The 21,436-nt window shown below is 41.0% G+C and overlaps 1 protein-coding gene across 1 annotated transcript; it reads right to left on the bottom strand.

Annotated features, from left to right (window-relative positions):
* Positions 1-13,182: 13,182 nt before the first annotated feature.
* Positions 13,183-18,133, bottom strand: LOC311250236 (uncharacterized protein). Its single transcript, XM_084341819.1, has 7 exons — positions 17,837-18,133; positions 17,174-17,559; positions 15,936-16,019; positions 15,638-15,859; positions 15,534-15,556; positions 14,727-14,851; positions 13,183-14,634 (listed from the first exon to the last, which is right to left on the bottom strand). The coding sequence occupies exons 1-7, from the start codon at positions 18,102-18,104 to the stop codon at positions 14,081-14,083; spliced, it is 1,662 nt and encodes a 553-aa protein (XP_084197945.1). The 5' UTR covers positions 18,105-18,133; the 3' UTR covers positions 13,183-14,080.
* Between the last annotated feature and the right edge of the window lie 3,303 nt (positions 18,134-21,436).

Here is a 21,436-nt window from a genome sequence, read left to right as displayed (position 1 = left end):
ACGACTCTGTGTTGTTGCTGTGTCCTCCTGATGGATCTCCTTGACTTCTCCCTCTGTAGGTTTCACACCAACTCTTCAGACTAAAATTAATCGGAGGGTCACCTTCAGGTATAAACTGCTTACAAAGAGAGCATTCCCTAACGATGTTCCTCTCCCAGTCTTCATGAATGCAGGTCCAACAGAAACTGTGGCCACACTGCAGCATCACAGGGTCGGTGAAAAGACTTAAGCAAATTGAACAAGAGAGATCATCAGGCACAGTGGGATCATCTTCTCTTGGTTCCTCTATTGCAGAGGAGGCCCCTGGCTCATCTACTTGCTGTTCCATGCTTTGGTTCGTTTGGTCCATTTTGGCTGTAAATCAAATAAAGAAGTTAAGTAATATTACTGCTACAATGAAGTCACAGGTTCCTCAGTGGGAATCATAATATTTGTTATACTCTACTGTATATACTCCACATGAGGCTCAGCTACAGTTTGACACTTAATCAGACACAGCTTGTCATAACATCGCAATGAAAATGACAGAAAAATGTATAAAACATTTGTTTTCTCAATGTATTTTTGGTCCATAAAAAATATGTAAAGAATTAACATACTAAGACATTTTACCTTGAACTAGCTTTGAGGCAAGGTCATTAAGATTAATCTCATATAAAGTATCCACTGTCCTCGCCACAGCACCATCTTCCCCAAAAACCTCCACCAGTATATTCACAGTTGCCTCTCTGGTAGCGTTCTCCAGTCTGGACTCCGTGATGGGTCGGGATCCGTCTACCTGAATCTGGACCAAGTGCCACTGGAATTCCCTCAGCCTTTCTTCAGTCAGATAATCCAGGTGCTTTTTCAGCAGTTTTCCGATTGACACAGGTGTGGTCATTTTGAATTTTCAGCAGGTTCACAGGATGTCAAACTATCAATTGGAAATTAAAATCAGAATTAATTTATGGAAAAATTAAATACATTTACATATGAAGAGCATCTTCAATTGAATTAAATTCAGAAAACTTTATTTGTCCCCAGGGGAATTAAAGAAAGATAAAGATAAGTTAATTGTTGAACAACTCACATTGCAAATGAAAATCGATCAACATGACTCAGAGAGTCTACTCACGTGATGTTTACTCTTGTTCACCAACTTCTTTCCTCGCTCTTTGACACTCTCGCTGAAGTTATAGCGACAGGCGATCAAATGAAACGCACTGGTACCTTGAACAGAGTTGGAAACGTTTTGGATAATGTAAGTACACAACTCAGTCTAACGAGTCTCAGTCTCGTCTTTACACATTTTAATGCAGAAATGTTAAATTCTGCAACGGTTCTACTGTTGAATTAAAAGCATCATGATTCATCAAAAAAACGTTCTGGGAGTCAGTTTTGTCTTCACATACTTATGTACATAACTTCTTCACAGGGCTCCAGTTTCTACATGCTGCAGCTCTGCCTCTTGAACAGATGGTGGAAGCAAAGTCCACCATGTGCTGTGTCGGTGTTACTGACTTCATGTACAGTACAGGCTTTGAGGGATCACAGATTTCATGGCAGGTTATGACACCAGTTTTCTTTTCTTTTTTCAAAACTCCAAAAAAATAAAGAAATACATAAACACACAGTGCCTTTAGTGAAGTAGATTATACAGATAATTCTGTATGTAACAGTCACAGTATTTCAAGCAGTCGTAAAACACTTGTCAGTTACTAGGTCTGGACAGTATGTTGATATCATATTGTTATTGTGACATGTGACAAGATACCATCTACTGCTTTGGATATTGTTATATCCTGGTATCGCACAAGTGTCATCTTAGCTGGGGCGGCTGTAGCTCAGTGGGTAGAGCAGGTTCTAAACCCTGGCTCCCCTGGGCGGAACTGAGCTACATGCCGAAGCATCCTTGAGCAAGATGCTGAACCCCTAAAATTGCTCCTGATGCGCAGTTGGCATCTTGCGAGGCAGCCTCTGCCATCAGAGGGCCCTGGGATGAGCTGGCGTCTCATCCAGGGGTGTACCCTGGTCTTCGCCCCTTGAGAACTGGATTTGGCCCCAGTAGCCCCGCAACCCCCCAAAAGGGGGGATAAAGCAGCAACACCCCGCGACCCCAAATAGGGATATAGCGGACAAGAAAATGAGATGAGAGATGATTTGTTGTGTTAGGGTAGAGGGTTAGCCCCAGATCAAGCCCATCAATTTGTTTGTTGGGTTGTTTGTTTGCAATTTACTTAATAAATTTACCTTCCTCTAAAACTACAACCTGTTTGTTTTGTGTTGGACCTCACTTGAAGGGGGTCTAAAACAATAACTTTGAGTCAGACAGAGGGGATGTCTTCCAGACAGCTGAAGCCTCATGTCAGCAGCATGTTTGAATATATTTTTGCACAAAACGAGAATAGAGAATACTCCTCCTTGACACCTTATCGTGGTGGAGGGGTTTGAGTACCTGAATGATCCTAGGAGCTATGTTGTCCGGGGCTTAATGCGCCTGGTAGGGCCTGGAGGCCGGGTCTTTGCCCACGGGACCCGGCCGGGCACAGCCTGAAGGAGCAACGTACTGTAGGCCCGCTCTCCAGTAGGCTCACCACCCGCAGGAAGGTTCAGAAGGGGCCGGTGCGGTGGGATTTGGGTAGCTGTTCTGGGTGGGTGCCCCGGCGACCCAATCCCCGGAAGGTGACTCTAGCCATGGGGACATGGAATGTCACCTCGCTGGGGGGGAAAGAGCCTGAGCTAGTGCAGGATGTTGAGCGTTACCGTCTAGAGATAGTTGGGCTCGCTTCCACGCACAGTCTGGGCTCTGCAACCCAACTCCTTGAGAGAGACTGGACTCTCTTCTACTCTGGAGTTGCCTGTGGTGAGAGGCGGCGAGCTGGTGTGGGCTTGCTTATAGCTCCCCAGCTCAGCCGCCATGTGTTGGAGTTTTCCCCGGTGAACGAGAGGGTCGTCTCCCTGCACCTCCGGGTCGGGGATAGGTCTCTCACTGTTGTTTCGGCCTACGGGCCAAACAGCGGTGCAGAGTACCCGGCCTTCTTGGAGACCCTGGGAGGGGTACTGGAGAGTGCTCCAACCGGGGTACTCTCCAGTGCCCCGGTTGGAGCACTGCGCGGCCTGCTCACATGGGCGGCGACAGTGTTACCTGGAGGGGTGTGATTGGGAGGAACGGCCTCCCCGATCTGAACCAGAGTGGTGTTCTGCTGTTGGACTTCTGTGATAGTCACAGTTTGTCCATAACGAACACCATGTTCAAGCATAAGGGTGTCCATCAGTGCACGTGGCACCAGGACACCCTTGACCGGAGATCAATGATCGACTTTGTGGTCGTGTCATCTCCCACCTCCGGGAGAGCTTTGACCAGATCCCAAGGGAGGCTGGGGACATTGAGTCCGAATGGACCTTGTTCTCCGCTTCCATTGTTGACGCGGCTGTTCGGAGCTGTGGCCGTAAGGTCTCTGGTGCCTGTCGTGGCGGCAATCCCTGAACCCTGTGGTGGACACGGAAAGTAAGGGGTGCTGTCAAGCTGAAGAAGGAGTCCTATCGAGCCATCGAAGTCACCGAGGTAGTTCGGAAGCTCCCCGGTGGCATAGCACTAGGGGTGGATGAGATCCGCCCTGAGTACCTCAAGTCTCTGGATGTTGTGGGGCTGTCTTGGCTGAAACGTCTCTGCAACATTGCATGGCAGTCGGGGACAGTGCCTCTGGACTGGCAGACCGGGGTGGTGGTCCCTCTATTCAAAAAGGGGGACCAGAGGGTGTGTTCAAACTATCTGGGATCACACTCCTCAGCCTCCCTGGTAAAGTCTATTCCAGGGTACTGGAGAGGAGAATTCGGCCGATAGTCGAACCTCAGATTCAGGAGGAACAATGCGGTTTTCGTCCAGGGTGTCGTTATATCGGTCTGTTGTGGTGAAGAGATAGCTGAGCCGAAAGGCGAAGCTCTCGATTTACCGGTCAATCTAAGTTCCTACCCCCACCTCTGTATCGGATGCCCCCTGGACGCCTCCCTCGGGAGGTGTTCCGAGGAAAACCCAGGACACGCTGGAGTGACTATGTCACCCGGCTGGCCTGGGAACGCCTTGGGATCCTCCGGGAAGAGCTGGAGGAATTGTCCGGGGAGAGGGAAGTCTGGGTGTCCCTGCTCAGACAGCTGCCCCCACAGCGGTAGAGAATGGATGGATGGATGGAGAATAGATTTTGTCTTCCATCACTTACACTGGAAGTGGGGGAGACCAGGGGCAATGGTAACAATATTTGGTTTTGATAACATTTCTCATAAACCTCTTCAACTATTTGGACATATTTTTTATGAGGGTAACCTTTATATCTGTGTTAAAAGTCATCAAATTTTTTTACAATCAACATTAGAAGTCAAATGTTACATCTGCCACCATGTGCAGGGTTGATTGTAACACCTACATGAAAACACCAAGGATATAGAAATAGTTACAACAATTTAATATCTATTAAATTTAATTCCATTTCAAATCTAAACTTTTAAGTCTTGCTGGAAAAATGTTGAAAAGTGTTTGTCCGTTGGCAGTCAGAGAGGGATCATCACTGTAGTACAAAGGGATTTAAACTGAACACAAAACACTTTGTTTTCATTGTTAGAAAATCAATCTATTCAGATGTTGTTACTAAACTGGGAATTATTTGATGGTGTACCACTCATAACACATGACACTAGAAACAGCTCACATTTGAGAAAGATATCAAATGTTCGACAACATTGCAATCTCCGGTCCGAGGCCGCAAATGACGCTGCCTCCCCCTTGTATCAAAGCTGTCAGCAACTCTGAGGTGTGACTATCTTTATGTTCTGGTTATCAGACGAAAGCAATATAATAAAGACTTGGACACACAGCTTAATCTCTAGAGGTCCAATGTACATGTGGAACCCCCCCCCCCCACACACACACACACAGTCTGACTGGAAACTGATGCACGCCCACATGTACAATGAAAGAGCTTTTCCATCCTATAACTCTTCTTCCTGTTCATATATTCTTACAAGTCCCCCATTCATTCCAAAGGGATCGCTGTAAGGCCACTGTGAACAGGAGGAATAGTCACATTAACCTGACCCTGTTGTAATGTTCATAAGGCCACCTGACTGACGATGGTTTTAGGAGACTTGTGTAACTGTGATATCCTGTCATTTAAGCAAACTGCTTCAAAATTCTACCACTACTAACATATAACATATTGACTAAATCTAAGGTCAACAAATAATTTACAAAAAGAATAATAGTTTACAATGTGAGTAGATCACTTTGTCACGAAGGTGATCATCTCTTTGTGATCAAAGCTCAGGTATCACATTTCACAGCATTTTCTTGGGGAGAACCCCCCGAACCTCTGTCAGACTGTCCCACTTCACTTTGAATGCGACCTACGCCTCTGTCACTTCACTCTTATCTACCAGCAGGTGAGCTGAACCTGAACACTAATTAAAAAAAATGCTAAAAAAATGTCAGTATCTCTTATTGCTCACCTTTATTCTTCTGGCTGCATTCCAGACATCACAGAACTCAAAAGTTTCACACTTTCTTCTTGAAAAAGGACAAAGAAGAGCATCCAGGTCGTATTTCCTACTTGTAAGCCAGCAGCTGTTCACGTCCACCTGGTTTCAGGTAATGGACAGTTAATGACTAATAGTACCCCACCCCAGAGAGTCACTCAGGTTATACCAGGAAGTTCCGATGTTGAATTTCAAAATTAAAGCCCTCTGAAATTTAAAATATTTTCCAATATTTACCTTTAAATTCAGATTGACATTGGATGGAAACTACCTGTTTCCGCAGTTATTTAAATTCAGAATAATAGTACTCCACCTCAGAGTCATAAATCTGAATTCATGGAAATATTGAAAATAATTTTACCTATTAGAGGGCTTTAATTTTGAAATTCCACATCAGAAGCTTCTGCTGCTACCTGAGTGACGCTCAGGCTGAGATTACTCTGTGGAAACAGGTAGTTTCTATTAACGTAAATCTAATTTGAGGGAAATATTGAAAATATTTGATTATTAAGTCAAGTATTCATCAGAAGCTCCTGATATTATGTTTATTTTTACGTTGGACTACTTATTCACACAAATGAAATGCCATGGCCTCCATCTTCTAAGGCTTCAATGTTATCAGAATAAGGCTGGTTAAATGATTTACGTAAATAATCAATGAATTCCTTAAATGCTCAATTAATGAATTAACTAATCGTTCAATTAATTCAACAATAAATTAACAGACTGACTGGCTGAATTAATGTGAAATTGCAAATTGTGCTTTTATTTTAAATTCTGTTTTCTTGGACTGCATTATTGTAATATGTAGAATATACAGGCACCTTAAAATACCCGGGGGCTAGTTTGACCGGGGGTTTTCAGAGTGGAGGCTTTCAATGTCGCTTCTCACGCGCGTGACACACTGCGTGGCCTCATCTAGAGATTTAAATTGACCGTTAAAGAGTGTGTACAGGAAATAAACTGTCCCTCACCTGCTGTGTGTATTATCTTCATGCCTGAGACATTTTCTACACATACAGAAATGAGACACACCTACAGTCACAGTCACAAATGTTCAGCTATTAAAAGTTGATCTTCTCTCGTTTTTATTTCCTGTTGCACGTTCAGTTGTTTCTCTCTCACCAGCAGCACTCAGCACAGACTCTGAGGACCTCTAGTGGAGAGACGTGTGCACCTCTGCTTTACATCACCCCCAAGACTTGTACCAGTTTAATAGTTATGACAACAGCAATGACAATTGACGATGGCCTACTGTAGCCTATTTATGATGATGGAGCTGGGCTGCCAATGGGGCAAAGGAAGGTAACTGGATTAAAAATCACAGTGAAAGTAGCACAGTATTAACAAACATGAGTCAGCTGCTTTATTAGCTGTTCTTGAGGCAGGTCGTGACCAGATGATATTGTACATTCACTGGGCATATTCCTACATTACCTATAAAATGTATCATAATTTAGGATATTTAGGCGCAGTGGTGCTTTGAGCTAAATACTTAAACATGATCACAATTATACATTGATCTTGTAAATAAAATGAAGTGGCATCAAATGCAACAGTTTTTCAGTACTTCTATTATCTACAATTTGATGCAAGATATCAGGATTTCACATGAGTAAATCACAACAACTAAATCATGAAACATCTGAAAATGCAAAAAAGCCTTAAACACCCTTAAAACAACAGAAACCAACAGATAAACTGAGATTCCTCATATAAAATATTTACTTCAGCTCATTAAAAAAACAGGCTGTATTCAGGCACAGTGGTGCTTTGAGCTAAATGCTAACGACAGCATGCAAACATGAACAAAGTACAATGATGTGGCATCAGATATAATGTTTTTTCAGTATTTCAACCATGTAATATAATTTTTTCAAGCAAGACATCAGGATTTCACCTGAGTATATCACAACAACAATAATGGCTTAAGAAGTTTAAATCATGTAACATCAAACAATAGAAAAACAGTACAATGATGTGACATCAGAGGGTTTTGGCACCTGCCCCTTTGCCCCTGACGTCCAAAGTGTCCTTTTGTCAAAGTGTATTATATTGTTTGGTTGTTGTTTACGTAGAGGTAGTTCTGTTAAATTGTAGGAAATAGTACCAGTTGTTTTGCTAGTTTGAAGAACAGAATAACATCTGTTGAAGTGTGTTTTTCTATAATTTCCCTTTAATTAGTCTCTTAATAGTAGAAAGCATTATATTTGAGAATTTTATTTTCGTTATTGTTATTTTATTGTTTATCATAATTTCTTGTATTATCATGAAATTTCATTCAGCAGTGCAGAGACGCCTCATAAAGAGAGGACTGAAACAAAAAAGAGATGAAGCTGGAGCCAACACATGTTTTGTGTTTTTGTTTGAAAAATGACTTAAACAAAAAATCTGTTATCAAAATAGTTTCTCAAAATAGTAATTTCAACTGATCAATTCATTGTTTCATCTCCAGGTCCATGTGCCCCTTTTTAACTGTGGGCACCTTCCTCTCTGAAGGTCTCTGCACGGCCCTGCTCGACCTCATCCTCAGCCTCATCAATAGGAACAACTAACAAGTTGTGCTCAACCTCATCCTCATCTATGACTCTAATGTGAGAAATATATGGGTACATCTTCTGAGTAAATGTCCTCTCATTGGTCAGGATGGATGTGTTATTATCAGGATCATGAAATGACACTTTCCCATTTTCGTAGTCTTGTTCTACTCTCATCCTTTTGGGACTTTTCCGTAGATCCTCCTGATAGCGGGTGCTGTATTCTGTGTTTCCAGGACACGGCTGCTGTGTATCATTGACCATCACCTCGGTCGGATGGACAGGCACAGAGAGACATGAAGATGCAGTTTCGGGGTCCACAACCACAGAGGCTACAAATCAAACAAAAAGCACTTCACTGGTGAGTTTAATGACAAGAGGTGAAATTTGAATTAATTCAAAGCTTATGGGTCTGAAAACTTACTCAGTTTTATGTCGTTCAACATCTTCGTCAAGACAGTGAGCGGAAGGTTTTCCACATGCTCTGACATATTTATCCATGGTTGTGAAACTGTCTGTAGACTCCTTAAATCCGTCTGCATTCTGGATCAAATTCAAGAAATTAATTAACAGGTTTGTATTTTTTAAAAAGTCTCCCCTAAAACTTTACTCACACACCATATATACCTTGAAAGAGTTATCTAAAAACGCTTATCGTTAATTGCTGTGCAGAGATCCCTTCTTAACGCAATTACAAAGCAAAGGTTCACTGATCGCTGAACCATTTGTGCAATCTGTTTATTTGACGTGTGCATTTATATGCGTGTGCACGTGTGTGTGTTGGAGAGAGAGAGCCCAGCCTCTGACTAAACTCGGTCTCTCTCCTGTTTGCTCTTGTGTCTGTAGGTGGATGAGCAGGATTTCTCAGCTGAAACATTAACTCCCACAGACAGAAAGAATTGAGTATCTCAGCATCTTGTTCACAAGTGACCGGAAATGCGGCGTCAGGTGGCCTGAAGAAGGATTTCTGACCAATAACGCTTTCAATTGAGATATTGGCATGCAGGAATTGATTCATGACAGAACAACATCAGTTTTATCAAAAGGCAAGGGCTCATAAACACAAGAAAGCATCATTAGTCATACACACCTTAGCATTACAGCCATACAGACCTGCAAAGAAAACAGGAAATGCATTATTATTCCTCACATTACTTTTCATGAATTAGACCTGTTATGAGATCTGATATTTACCCCAGTGAACCTTTTGCCAGCCCCAAACTGTCCAATATCTTCAATAGCGTCACAGAGCGAGGATGTGTTTCCGATCACATCAGACATCAAATGTGTCATACGACCCTTCAGTCTCGCTTCTTCTCTTAATGCATCTAGTCTGGTCTTTTCCTCTTCGTCGAGTAAGGCACGAAGCATCTTGAAGTCGTCCATAATCTTATTCTCTGTGTTGCAGCTCTGAGTCTGTGGGTCACAGTAGAAACTGTCTTCATTTCTTAATGTGTTTAAGATGTGACTCATCAAAGTCCAAATATACACAGAAGTGCTGACAAACCTTAATGTGCTCAACTGATGAATCACACAATTGTTTGACATTTTCCAGCTTCTCTTTGATGTTCTTGGGTCGAGTCTGAAATGAAAATCCAATTTGAATTAATAATGAAATATTAACCAAAATATCTTCACAATCCAACTATCTCTTACTTTAGGGTGACATTGTTTTTGTTTCTCTCTTGTTCCCCATGTCATTTCATGTAATATAATGACTGCTGTTCACTGTGCTGCCTGCAGCTAAAGTAATAAAGCACATATACCATCGTCCTTCTGTCTACCTCGACAACAGACGATCCCACAATGTTTCTTAATAAATGCAGAATTACAGCAACTTTAATGCTGATTGATACAATTGTCAGACCTGTGCCCCATAATCGGTAAACACTGGCTTGATGGTGAGCTTCATTCATTTACACATCAAAATACAACATTCAACAATGCAGTTGAACAAAGTCGGTTAAATAACTAAAACAACCTCACCTGAAATGACTCTGTGTTGTTTCTGTGTCCTCCTGATGGATCACCTTGACTTCCCCCTCTGTAGTATTCACACAAACTCTTCAGAATAAAATTAATAGGAGGGTCACCTCCAAATGAACGCTCCCTACAAAGTGGGCATTCCCCACGGGTGTTTATCTCCCAGTGTTGGTGAAGGCAGGACTGACAGAAACTGTGGCCACACTGCAGCACCACAGGGTCAATGAAAAGACATAAGCAAATTGAACAAGAGAGATCCTCGGGCACAGTGGGATCATCTTCTCTTGGTTTCTCTCTTGCAGAGGAGGTCCCTGGCTCCTCTCTTGCAGAGGAGGCCCCTGGCTCATCTACTTGCTGTTCCATGCTTTGGTTCATTTGGTCCATTTTGGCTGTAAATCGAATAAATAAGTAAAGTAATATTACTGCTATAATTAAGTCGAAGGTTCCTCAGTGGGAATTATAATATTTGTTATACTCTACTGTATATACTCCACATGAGGCTCAGCTACTGTTTAAGAGTTTGACACTTGACAAACACCATAAAAAATATGTAAAGAATTAACATACTAAGACATTTCACCTTGAACTTGAAGGTTTGAGGCAAGGTCATTAAGAAACATCTCAGATAAAGTAGCCACTGTCCTCGCCACAGCACCATCTTCCCCGAAAACCTGCACCAGTATATTCACAGTTTCCTCTCTGGTAGCGTTCTCCAGCTTGGACCTCGGGATGGGTCGGGATCCGTCTACCTGAATCTGGAGCAGGTACCACTGAAATTCCCTCAGCCGTTCTTCAGTCAGATCATCCAGGTGCCTTTTCAGCAATATTGGGATTGACACTGGTGTGGCCATTTTGAATTTTCAGCAGCTTCACAGGATGTCAAACTATCAAGTGGAAATTAAAGTCAGAATTAATTTATGGAAAAAATGAAATACATTTACAAGCTGTCAGCAACTCTGAGGTGTGACTATCTTTATGTTCTGGTTATCAGACGAAAGCAATATAATAAAAACTTGGACACACAGCTTAATCTCTAGAGGTCCAATGTACATGTGGACATGCATCAGATAACCCCCCCCCCCACACACACACACACACACAGTCTGACTGGAAACTGATGCACGCCCACATGTACAATGAAAGAGCTTTTCCATCCTATAACTCTTCTTCCTGTTCATATATTCTAACAAGTCCCCCATTCATTAACCTGACCCTGTTGTAATGTTCATAAGGCCACCTGACGATGGTTTTAGGAGACTTGTGTAACTGTTATATTCTGTCATTAAAGCAAACTGCTTCAAAACTCTACCACTACTAACATATTGAACTGAATAACTGAACACTAATAATAAAAAAAAATGCTTAAAAACATATCAGTATCTCACTGCTCACCTTTATTCTTCTGGCTGCATTCCAGACATCTCAGAACTCAAAAGTTTCCCACTTTCTTCTAGAAAAAGGACAAAGAAGAGCATCCAGGTCGTATTTCCTACTTGTAAGCCAGCAGCTGTTCACGTCCACCTGGTTTCAGGTAATGGACAGTGAATGACGTGTTCAACGGTCAAACTAACACATTTTGGATTAGACTAATACCAGGAAGTTCTGATGTGGAATTTCAAAATCAAAGCTCTCTGACATTGGATGGAAACTACCTGTTTCCACAGTTATTTAAATTCAGAATAACAGTACTCCACCTCAGAGAGTCATAAATCTGAATTCATATGGAAATATTGAAAAGATTTTACCTGTAAGAGGGCTTTAATTTTGAAATTCCACATCAGAAGCTTCTGCTGCTACCTGAGTGACGCTCAGGCTGAGATTACTCTGTGGAAACAGGTAGTTTCAATTAACGTATTAAGTCAAGTATTCATCAGAAGCTCCTGATATTATGTTTATTTTTACGTTGGACTACTCATTCACACAGATTAAATGCCATGGCCTCCATCTTCTAAGGCTTCAATGTGATCAGAATAAGGCCGGTTAAATGATTTACGTAAATAATCAATGAATTTCTTAAATGCTCAATTAATTAATTAACTAATCTTTCAATTAATTAACAGACTGACTAGCTGAATTAATGTGAAATTGCAAATTGCGTTCATAGGTCGATGCTTTTATTTTGAATTCTGTTCTTGGACTGCATTATGGTAATGTCTAGTATATAGGCCTACAGCATGAATGTATTATTAGTGGATACCGGATTGGAAAATAGCCGCCGTTGATTTCAACGGAGTTGCTCGCCTGGCGCATACGCATAGACCCATGGCCTACAGGCGCCATAAAATAACTGGGGGCTAGTTTGACCGGGGGTTTTCGGAGTGGCGGGCTCTCAATGTCGCTTCTGAATTGACCGTTAAAGAGTGTGTACAGGAAATAAACTGTCCCTCACCTGCTGTGTGTATTATCTTCATGCCTGAGACATTTTCTACACATACAGAAATGAGACACACCTACAGGCACAGTCACAAATGTTCAGTTATTAAAAGTTGATCTTCTCTCGTTTTTATTTCCTGTTGCACGTTCAGTTGTTTCTCTCTCACCAGCAGCACTCGGCACAGACTCTGAGGACCTCTAGTGGAGAGACGTGTGCACCTCTGCTTTACATCACCCCCAAGACTTGTACCAGTTTAATAGTTATGACAACAGCAATGACAATTGACGATGGCCTACTGTAGCCTATTTATGATGATGGAGCTGGGCTGCCAATGGGGCAAAGGAAGGTAACTGGATTAAAAATGACAGTGAAAGTAGCACAGTATTAACAAACATGAGTCAGCTGCTTTATTAGCTGTTCTTGAGGCAGGTCGTGATCAGATGATATTGTACATTCACTGGACATATTCCTACATTACCTATAAAATGTATCCTCATTTAGGATATTTAGGCACAGTGGTGCTTTGAGCTTAATACTAACAACAGCATGCAAACATGATCACAATTATACATTGATCTTGTAAATAAAATGAAGTGGCATCAAATGTAACAGTTTTTCAGTACTTCTATTGTGTACATTTTTAATGCAAGATATCAGGATTTCACATGTTTATATCACAACAACTGCAAAAAAGCCTTAAACACCCATAAAACAACAGTAACAGATAAACTGAGATTCCTCATATAAAATATTTACTTCAGGTCATTAAAAAAACAAGACTAAGTGTCAACAGCCATGCTATCAGCCCAGTCAGGCTGTATTTAGGCACAGTGGTGCTTTAAGCTAAATGCTAAAAGTTAGCATGCAAACAAAACAGTACAATGATGTGGCATCAGATATAATGTTTTTTCAGTATTTCAACCATGTAATATAATTTTTTCAAGCAAGATATCAGGATTTCACCTGAGTATATCACAACAACAATAATGGCTTAAGAAGTTTAAATCATGTAACATCAAACAATAGAAAAACAGTACAATGATGTGACATCAGAGGGTTTTGGCACCTGCCCCTTTGCCCCTGATGTCCTAACTGCCCTTTTGTCAAAGTGTATTATATTGTTTGGTTGTTGTTGTTGTTTTTGTAGTTGTAGTTCTGTTAAATACTTTTATTAAATTGTAGGAAATAGTACCAGTTGTTTTAATCGTTCGAAGAACAGATTTAACATCCTTTGCAATCAAATGTGCTTTTCTATTATTTCCTTTTTACTGAGTCTCTTAATAGTAGAGAGCATTATATTTGAGAAACGTAGGCCATAAATGTTCAAGAATCTAAAAGCATGTTTTATCAAACAGCTTCTGCTAAATCTAGAATTATAATACAAAGCTGCTTAAGAGATCATTGTGTCATCAGCAGTTCACTTTGCTACTTACACAGTTTTAACTGTGTGTATCTTTTATTGTTTATCATAATTTCTTGTATTATCATGAAATTTCATTCAGCAGTGCAGAGATGCCTCGTAAAGAGAGGACTGAAACAAAAAGAGATGAAGCTGGAGCCAACACACGTTTTGTGTTTTTGTTTGAAAAGTGACTTAAACAAAATATCTGTTATCAAAATAGTTGTCAATTAATTTCAACTGATCAATTCATTGTTTCATCTCCAGGTCCATGTGCCCCTTTTAACTTTGAGCACCTTCCTCTCTGAAGGTCTCTGCACGGCCCTGCTCCACCTCATCGCCAGCCTCATCCTCAGCCTCAGAGGAAGAGGAAAACACAGGAGGAAGATAAGCAGAAGGAAGAGGAGCAGGAGGAAGAGGAGCAGGAGGAAGATAAGCAGAAGGAAGAGGAGCAGAAGGAAGAGGAGCAGGAGGAAGAGGAGCAGGAGGAAGAGGAGCAGGAGGAAGATAAGCAGAAGGAAGAGGAGCAGAAGGAAGAGGAGCAGGAGGAAGAGGAGCAAGAGGACGTTGCAATGGCTGGAATTGAAGTGGATGGGCCTGGATGGATTTGTAATAATAAGGATAATCAAATGGCACTTGGTATGGTAATGGTAAAAATTTGTAGTCTTGTTCTAGTCTCATCCTTTTGGGACTTTTCTGTAGATACCGCTGATAGCGGAGGCTGAATGCTGTGTTTCCAGGACACAGCTGCTGTGTATCATTGACCTTCACCCCGGTCAGATGGTCAGACACAGAGAGGCGTGAAGACTCAGTTTCGGGGTCCAGAACCACAGAGGCTACAAATCAAACAGAAAGCACTTCACTGGTGAGTTTAAAGAACAGAGGTGAAATCTGAATTAATTCAAAGCTTATGGGTCTGAAAACTTACTCCGTTTTCTGTCGTTCAACATCTTCGTCAAGACTCTGAGCGGAAGGTTTTCCACATGCTTGGACACATTTATCCGTGCTTGTGAAATTGTCCGTAGATTACTCGAAGCCATCTCCATTCTGGATCTAATTCAAGAAATTAACAGGTTTTTAAAAAGTCTCCCCTAAAACTTCACTCACACACCATATATACCTTGAAAGAGTTATTGAAAAGCGCTTATCGTTAATTGCTGTGCAGAGATCCCTTCCTAACACAACTACAAAGCAAAGGTTCACTGATCGCTGAACCATTTGTGCAATCTGTTTATTTGACCCTGTGCATTTATATGCGTGCATGTGTGTGTGTTGGAGAGAGAGAGCCCGGCCTCTTTCTAAACTCGCTCTCTCTCCTGTTTGCTCTTGTGTCTGTAGGTGTATGAAGTCGACTCGTAAAACCTCAGGATGAGCAGGATTTCTCAGCTGAAACATTAACTCCCACAGACAGAAAGACTTGAGTATCTCAGCATCTTGTTCACAAGTGACAGGAAATGGGGTGTCAGGTGGCCTGAAGAAGGATTTCTGACCAATAACGCTTTCAGTTTACATATTGGCATGCAGGAACTGATTCCTGACAGTCAAGTCAAGTCAAATTTATTTATATAGCACATTTCATACAACAAGCGTAAACTCAATGTGCTTCAAAAATAAAAACAGCTTAAAGATAAATTGTATTACATAAAATAACATATAGGATAAGAAAATATTACAAGTATAAAAAACATTCAGGGAACAGAACAAAATCAGAACAAACATCATTAATCATACACACCTTTTCATTTCAGTCCCACAGTCCTGCAAAGAAAACAAGAAATGCATTATTATTCCTCACATTACTTTTCATGAATTCGACCTGTCATGAGATCTGATATTTACCCCAATGAACCTTTCGTCGGCCCCAAACTTTCCAATTTCTACCATAGTGTCAGAGAGCAAGAATGTGTTTTTGATCTTCTCATAGATCAAATGTGTCATACGAATCTTCTGTCTCGCTTCTTTTCTTAATGCAGCTCGTCTGGTCTTTTCCTCTTCGTCGAGTACGGCACGAAGCATCTTGAAGTCGTCCGTAATCTTATTCTCTGTGTTGCAGCTCTGAGTCTGTGGGTCACAGTAGAAACTTTATTTGAGATGTGACTCATCAAAGTCAAAAATATACGTAGAAGTGCTGACAAACCTTAATGCGCTCAACTGATGAATCCCACAATTGTTTGATGCTTCCCAAATATTCCTGCGTCTCTTTGATGTTCTTGGGTGGAGTCTGAAATAGGGATGCACATTTTAAATTTTTTTTATGACCGATAACTGACGCTCATTAACCGATTAGTAACCGTTGCTTCGGAAGACGCATTTGGTCCTGTTTGGCCTCCAGTGCCATGCATGCAGGTGTGCTGTGGTTGAAGTGCCTAACAAGCCGCCCCGCTGCAACAATAACCCGATGCACAAACACGTTAAATCCGTCATTTACCGCCAGCTGCAGTGTATGTGCAAAACAGGGGATCGAGTCCCAGCTGACCCGTCCGGGAGAGTTGGCTGCCACGATGTTGCGCGCGTTGTCGTGGACGCATGCAGACACTTTCCTACTAAGTCCCCACGTCTCCACCGCATCAACTAGTTTACATGTCACTATATCGATGAGGACTGGAAAGTTAATTCCGCCGTCCTGTTAACGCAGAGTATGCCAGGTAGACACACAGCTGATAACCTCACAGCTAATTGTCACATACCTCTCTGTTGTGAGCGCGGTCCAGCAGTCCGTTGTAATAGCCACGAACTTAGTACTTGCAAGTTGCGTTTTCAGTCCGTTTTTCCGCTCCTCAAAACGAGCCTCTAATCGACGGGTAACGTAGGTCTTGATGGAATTTGGTAATTAGGCTCGACAGAGCCCAGTAGCTCCTGAAACCCGTCGCCACTGACCACGCTTCATTTTTGCTGTGAAGTGGGCTGTGGCGGAAAGCACGTATGAGTTGATTGACAAGTAGCTAAAAAAAAAAAAGTCTAGTCTAGTCTGAAATTAAAATCCCTCTTGAATTAATAATGAAATTTTAACAAATCTCTTCACAATCCAACTATCTCTTACTTTAGGGTGACATTGTTTTTGTTTCTTTCTTGTTCCTCATGTCATTTCATGTAAGATAATGACTGTTGTTCACACTGTGCTGCCTGCAGCTAAAGTAATAAAGCACATACACCATCGTCCTTCTGTCTACCTCGACAACAGACGATCCCACAATGTTTCTTAATAAATGCAGAATTACAGCAACTTTAATGCTGATTGATACAATTGTCAAACCTGTGCCCCATAATCGGTAAACACTGGCTTGATGGTGAGCTTCATTCATTTACACTCAAAAATGAACACTCATTCAACAATGCAGTTGAACAAAGTTGGTTAAATAACTAAAACAACCTCACCTGAAATGACTCTGTGTTGTTTCTGTGTCCTCCTGATGGATCTCCTTGACTTCTCCCTCTGTAGCTTTCACACAAACTCTTCAGATTAAAATTAATCGGAGGGTCACCTTCAGGTATAAACTTCTTACAAAGTGAGCATTCCCTAACGATGTTCCTCTCCCAGTGTTGGTGAACGCAGGTCCGACAGAAACTGTGGCCACACTGCAGCATCACAGGGTCAGTGAAAAGACTTAAGCAAATTGAACAAGAGAGATCATCAGGCACAGTGGGATCATCTTCTCTTGGTTCCTCTCTTGCAGAGGAGGTCCCTGGTTCCTCTCTTGCAGAGGAGGCCCCTGGCTCATCTACTTGCTGTTCCATGCTTTGGTTCATTTGGTCCATTTTGGCTGTAAATCAAATAAAGAAGTTAAGTAATATTACTGCTACAATTAAGTCACAGGTTCCTCAGTGGGAATCACAATATTTGTTATACTCTACTGTATATACTCCAATTGTCTTTCTGCTTTCACATGAGGCTCAGCTACAGTTTGACACTTAATCAGACACAGCTTGTCATAACATCACAATAAAAATGACAGTAAAAATGTATAAAACATTTGTTTTCTCAACGTATTTTTTGTCCATAGAAAATATGTAAAGAATTAACATACTAAGACATTTTACCTTGAACTAGCTTTGAGGCAAGGTCATTAAAATTCATCCGATGTAAAGTATCCACTGTCCACGCCACAGAACCATCTTCACCAAAAACCTGCACCAGTCTATCCACAGTTTCCTCTCTGGTAGCTTTCTCCAGCTTGGACCTCAGGATGGGTCGGGATCCGTCTACCTGAATCTGGAACAAGTGCCACTGAAATTTCCTCAGCCCATCTTCATCCAGATCATCCAGGTGTTCTTTCAGCAATTTTGGGATTGACACAGGTGTGGTCATTTTGAATTTTCAGCAGCTTCACAGGATGTCAAACTATGAATTGGAAATTAAAATCAGAATTAATTTATGGAAAACATTTAATACATTTACATATGAAGAGCATCTTCAATTCAATTCAGAAAACTTTATTTGTCCCCCGGGGGAATTAAAGAAAGATAAAGATAAGTTAATTGTTAAACAACTCACATTGCAAATGAAAATCTATCAACATGACTCAGACAGAAATGTTCACAGACGAGGCAATGTTTTAAAAGTCTACTCATGTGATGTTTACTCTTGTTCGCCAACTTCTTTCCTCACTCTCTGACTCTCGCTGAAGTTATAGCGACAGGCGATCAAATGAAACGCACTGGTACCTTGAACAGAGTTGGAAACGTTTTGGATAATGTAAGTACACAACTCAGTCTAGTTGTCTTTACACATTTTAATGCAGAAATGTTAATTCTGCATCTGTAACACAGTTTTATTCTAGAGGAAATATAGGTTTTTGGTGGAAAAAACTATTTGGATATTGTGTCAAGTTTCATTTACTGTTAAATTAAAAGCATCACAATTCATCAAAAAATGTTTTGTCTTTACATACTTATGTAAAGACATTTGCAGATTAAAGTCGACCTTTTGAGACTACATCAAACAGCGCATGTGACTGCCTCAACAAAATGCCTTGTGTAGATGAACTGGTGAAACTGTACTTCAGAATTGGCTTTAGTAACAAAGAAATGATTTCTCTTTTAGCTCATCAACACAGTGTAGTTGTCAGTATTAGGACTTTCAAGAGATTGTGCCTAAAAACCACACAAGCATGGAAGAGCTGGCCGCATTCGTGCAAGCTGAAATTGAAAAGATGTAGTAACCGGATGCTCGGGCAGCTCGCATCGCTGTCAGTTGCTCCCCTAACTGGATTTGAGGGACCAGAAGAGTTGACTTTATTCTCGACATTTCGACTTTATTCTCAACATTTCGACTTTTTTCTTGTAGTGCATAATGAAAAAAAAAACTTCCTCCTCTCATTTCCCCCTCATCCCTGGCTCTAATACCCGTAGAGCCGAACCTGAACACTAATCATAACAAAGCAACAGAACGACTGGCAAACAAATATTAGTTAGTGTTAAACTGCTAATCATGCTTAAAAATATCATCAGTGTCTCTTGCTTCTCACCTTTATTCTTTAGCTGCATTCAAGACATCTCGGAAGTCGAAAATTTCCCACTTTTTACTAGAAAAAGGACAGCGGAAGAGCATCCGAAGCTGTATTTCCTACTTGTTAGCTAGCTAGCTAGCTAGCTAGCTAACAACAACTTCCTCTTCTTCTTCTTCTTTTTCTTTTTTCTTCTTCTTCTGCTTCAGTTTCTTCTTCTTCTTCTTCTCTGGATCGCAAACCAACGTGTAGAGGTGCATACCGCCACCTACTGTACCGGAGTGTGAAGCCTCAGTGCTTCATGTATCTCAGGTTACATTCTACATGTAAATGATTGATAATAATAGTACATTAGTACAGTATATATTTAAATATATATTATATATTATAATTAAATCTTTATCTTTCAGAAAAATAATGAGGGCCTTGTAACATATCCTCATTTTGTCATTCATCCCTAAAATCCCTTCCAAACTCCATCTCCGCCCTAGTTCATATATCATAATTGCTACATTTCATGACAACATTTTCAGCAACCTTACAAACATCACACTTATCCGACACGCACTTTGCCATTAAAGAAAGACTTGATTTTAATCAATTGAAATTATCACTTCCTCTCTTCTGCACTTCCCTTTGAAATCCTTCATGTTAATTGATTTCTGAATGGTGTAGTAGTGTCTTCCCTTTTCATCTGCATCCCACTTCTTCTGCCGCAAATCCCTCACTGGCTTACTTATTAATGATTTGGCATCACCTTTACCAAAGGGGACTGTCATTATATCATTTAATTTCAATACTCTTTTACACTGGATCAGGAAACGATTAAAATGAGGACGTTTCACTGTGCTGTACTAAAACTACTGATATACTGATATAAAGGAACATCTATTCCTACTCACCCCATGTCGATCAGAGTCAGATGAAGTTTCGTAGTCCAGGAAATATTTCTGGAGCTTCACAGCGAAACAGCTGTGATGCATTCTCCTAAACAACTGAAGTAGATGGGGACTTGTTTTAAAATGTAAAAAACAACCCAAAAAATTATGAAATAGCCCCGTGCAGTTCATCCGAGTCTCTGGAAGCCCCAAGATCCCAAAGTGATTTGAAAAAGCTGAAGTCTTCACTGTAACTGATAAAAAGCGTTTGCGCAAGCTCGACTGCATGTTTTAAAAACAAGTCCTCATCATTTGCCGTGAAGCTCCAGAAATGTTTTGTGGACTATGAAACTTTACTTCACTTTTCATTGCCATGGGGTGAGTAGATAACGATTAGATTTTCATTTTTGGGTGAACTGTTCCTTTAAGACAGATGTTTTTGGTTTTTTTTCTTCAAATGTGATGTTTCAATTTGTCTCATTATTAATATTTCTAGGTAGATTTGAGGTGGCAGTTTAGTTAATTTGGAGTATCTTGCTGTACAGAATTATTCTGAATTTAAAAAAGGGCGTTTTTTGGTTTTAAGACACTTCATTATAATGTAATGAATATTATATTCTGACAGACATGAAACTTGATATAACCTTGAAATATTATTTATTAAATTACACTAATAGATAAGAATTCAGTTCCTTAAATAAGTAAATCTATATGGTATGATAATCGTCAATTTTCATACCATGGTATACCTTCAAAGTGGTATATCACTGCAACCGTAAACTGGAGTAGTATGATAATAAAATATAATGACTTAAGACTCCACGTGGAGTATTCAGGAGCATCTCTGTGCAACCAGAGCATGACAGAGAGATGATGACTTTCTAATGACTATGTTGAGTAAGACTCCAAACTTTAAATGACAAAACTCTTTAATCATCAAGAACAGGAGCTGAGCGTGTCACCTCTGATTATCGCTGTGATGTTCAAAAAACGCACCATTACTTATTCATCTTGGCCGAGCTGACTGAGCCCACTGGCATTTCATCAGCAACACCCAGCTTTTCACCCAAAAGGCTGCACGCACTGACACCCGGGTGCTGTCCAACACGACCGTCGACGACTGACTTCCTGAGCAGTCGGGGGTCAGAAGCTGATTGCTCCGGGGCGTCACGACGGTATCTGTTGAGGGAGGAAGGAGTGTTGCTCATTCACTTCCCCCAGTCAGATTATTTCTCCCAAGCGGTGGAGAACAGGAGTGTCATGACTCAGCTCTTGGCTGCGTCCACTCTCTCAGTTGTGATGATGTAACAGATGGC

This window comes from Pagrus pagrus (assembly GCF_965226575.1).
Source record: "Pagrus pagrus genome assembly, chromosome: 21".
NCBI lineage: Eukaryota > Metazoa > Chordata > Actinopteri > Spariformes > Sparidae > Pagrus > Pagrus pagrus.
This window is presented reverse-complemented; position numbering and strand designations above follow the sequence as displayed.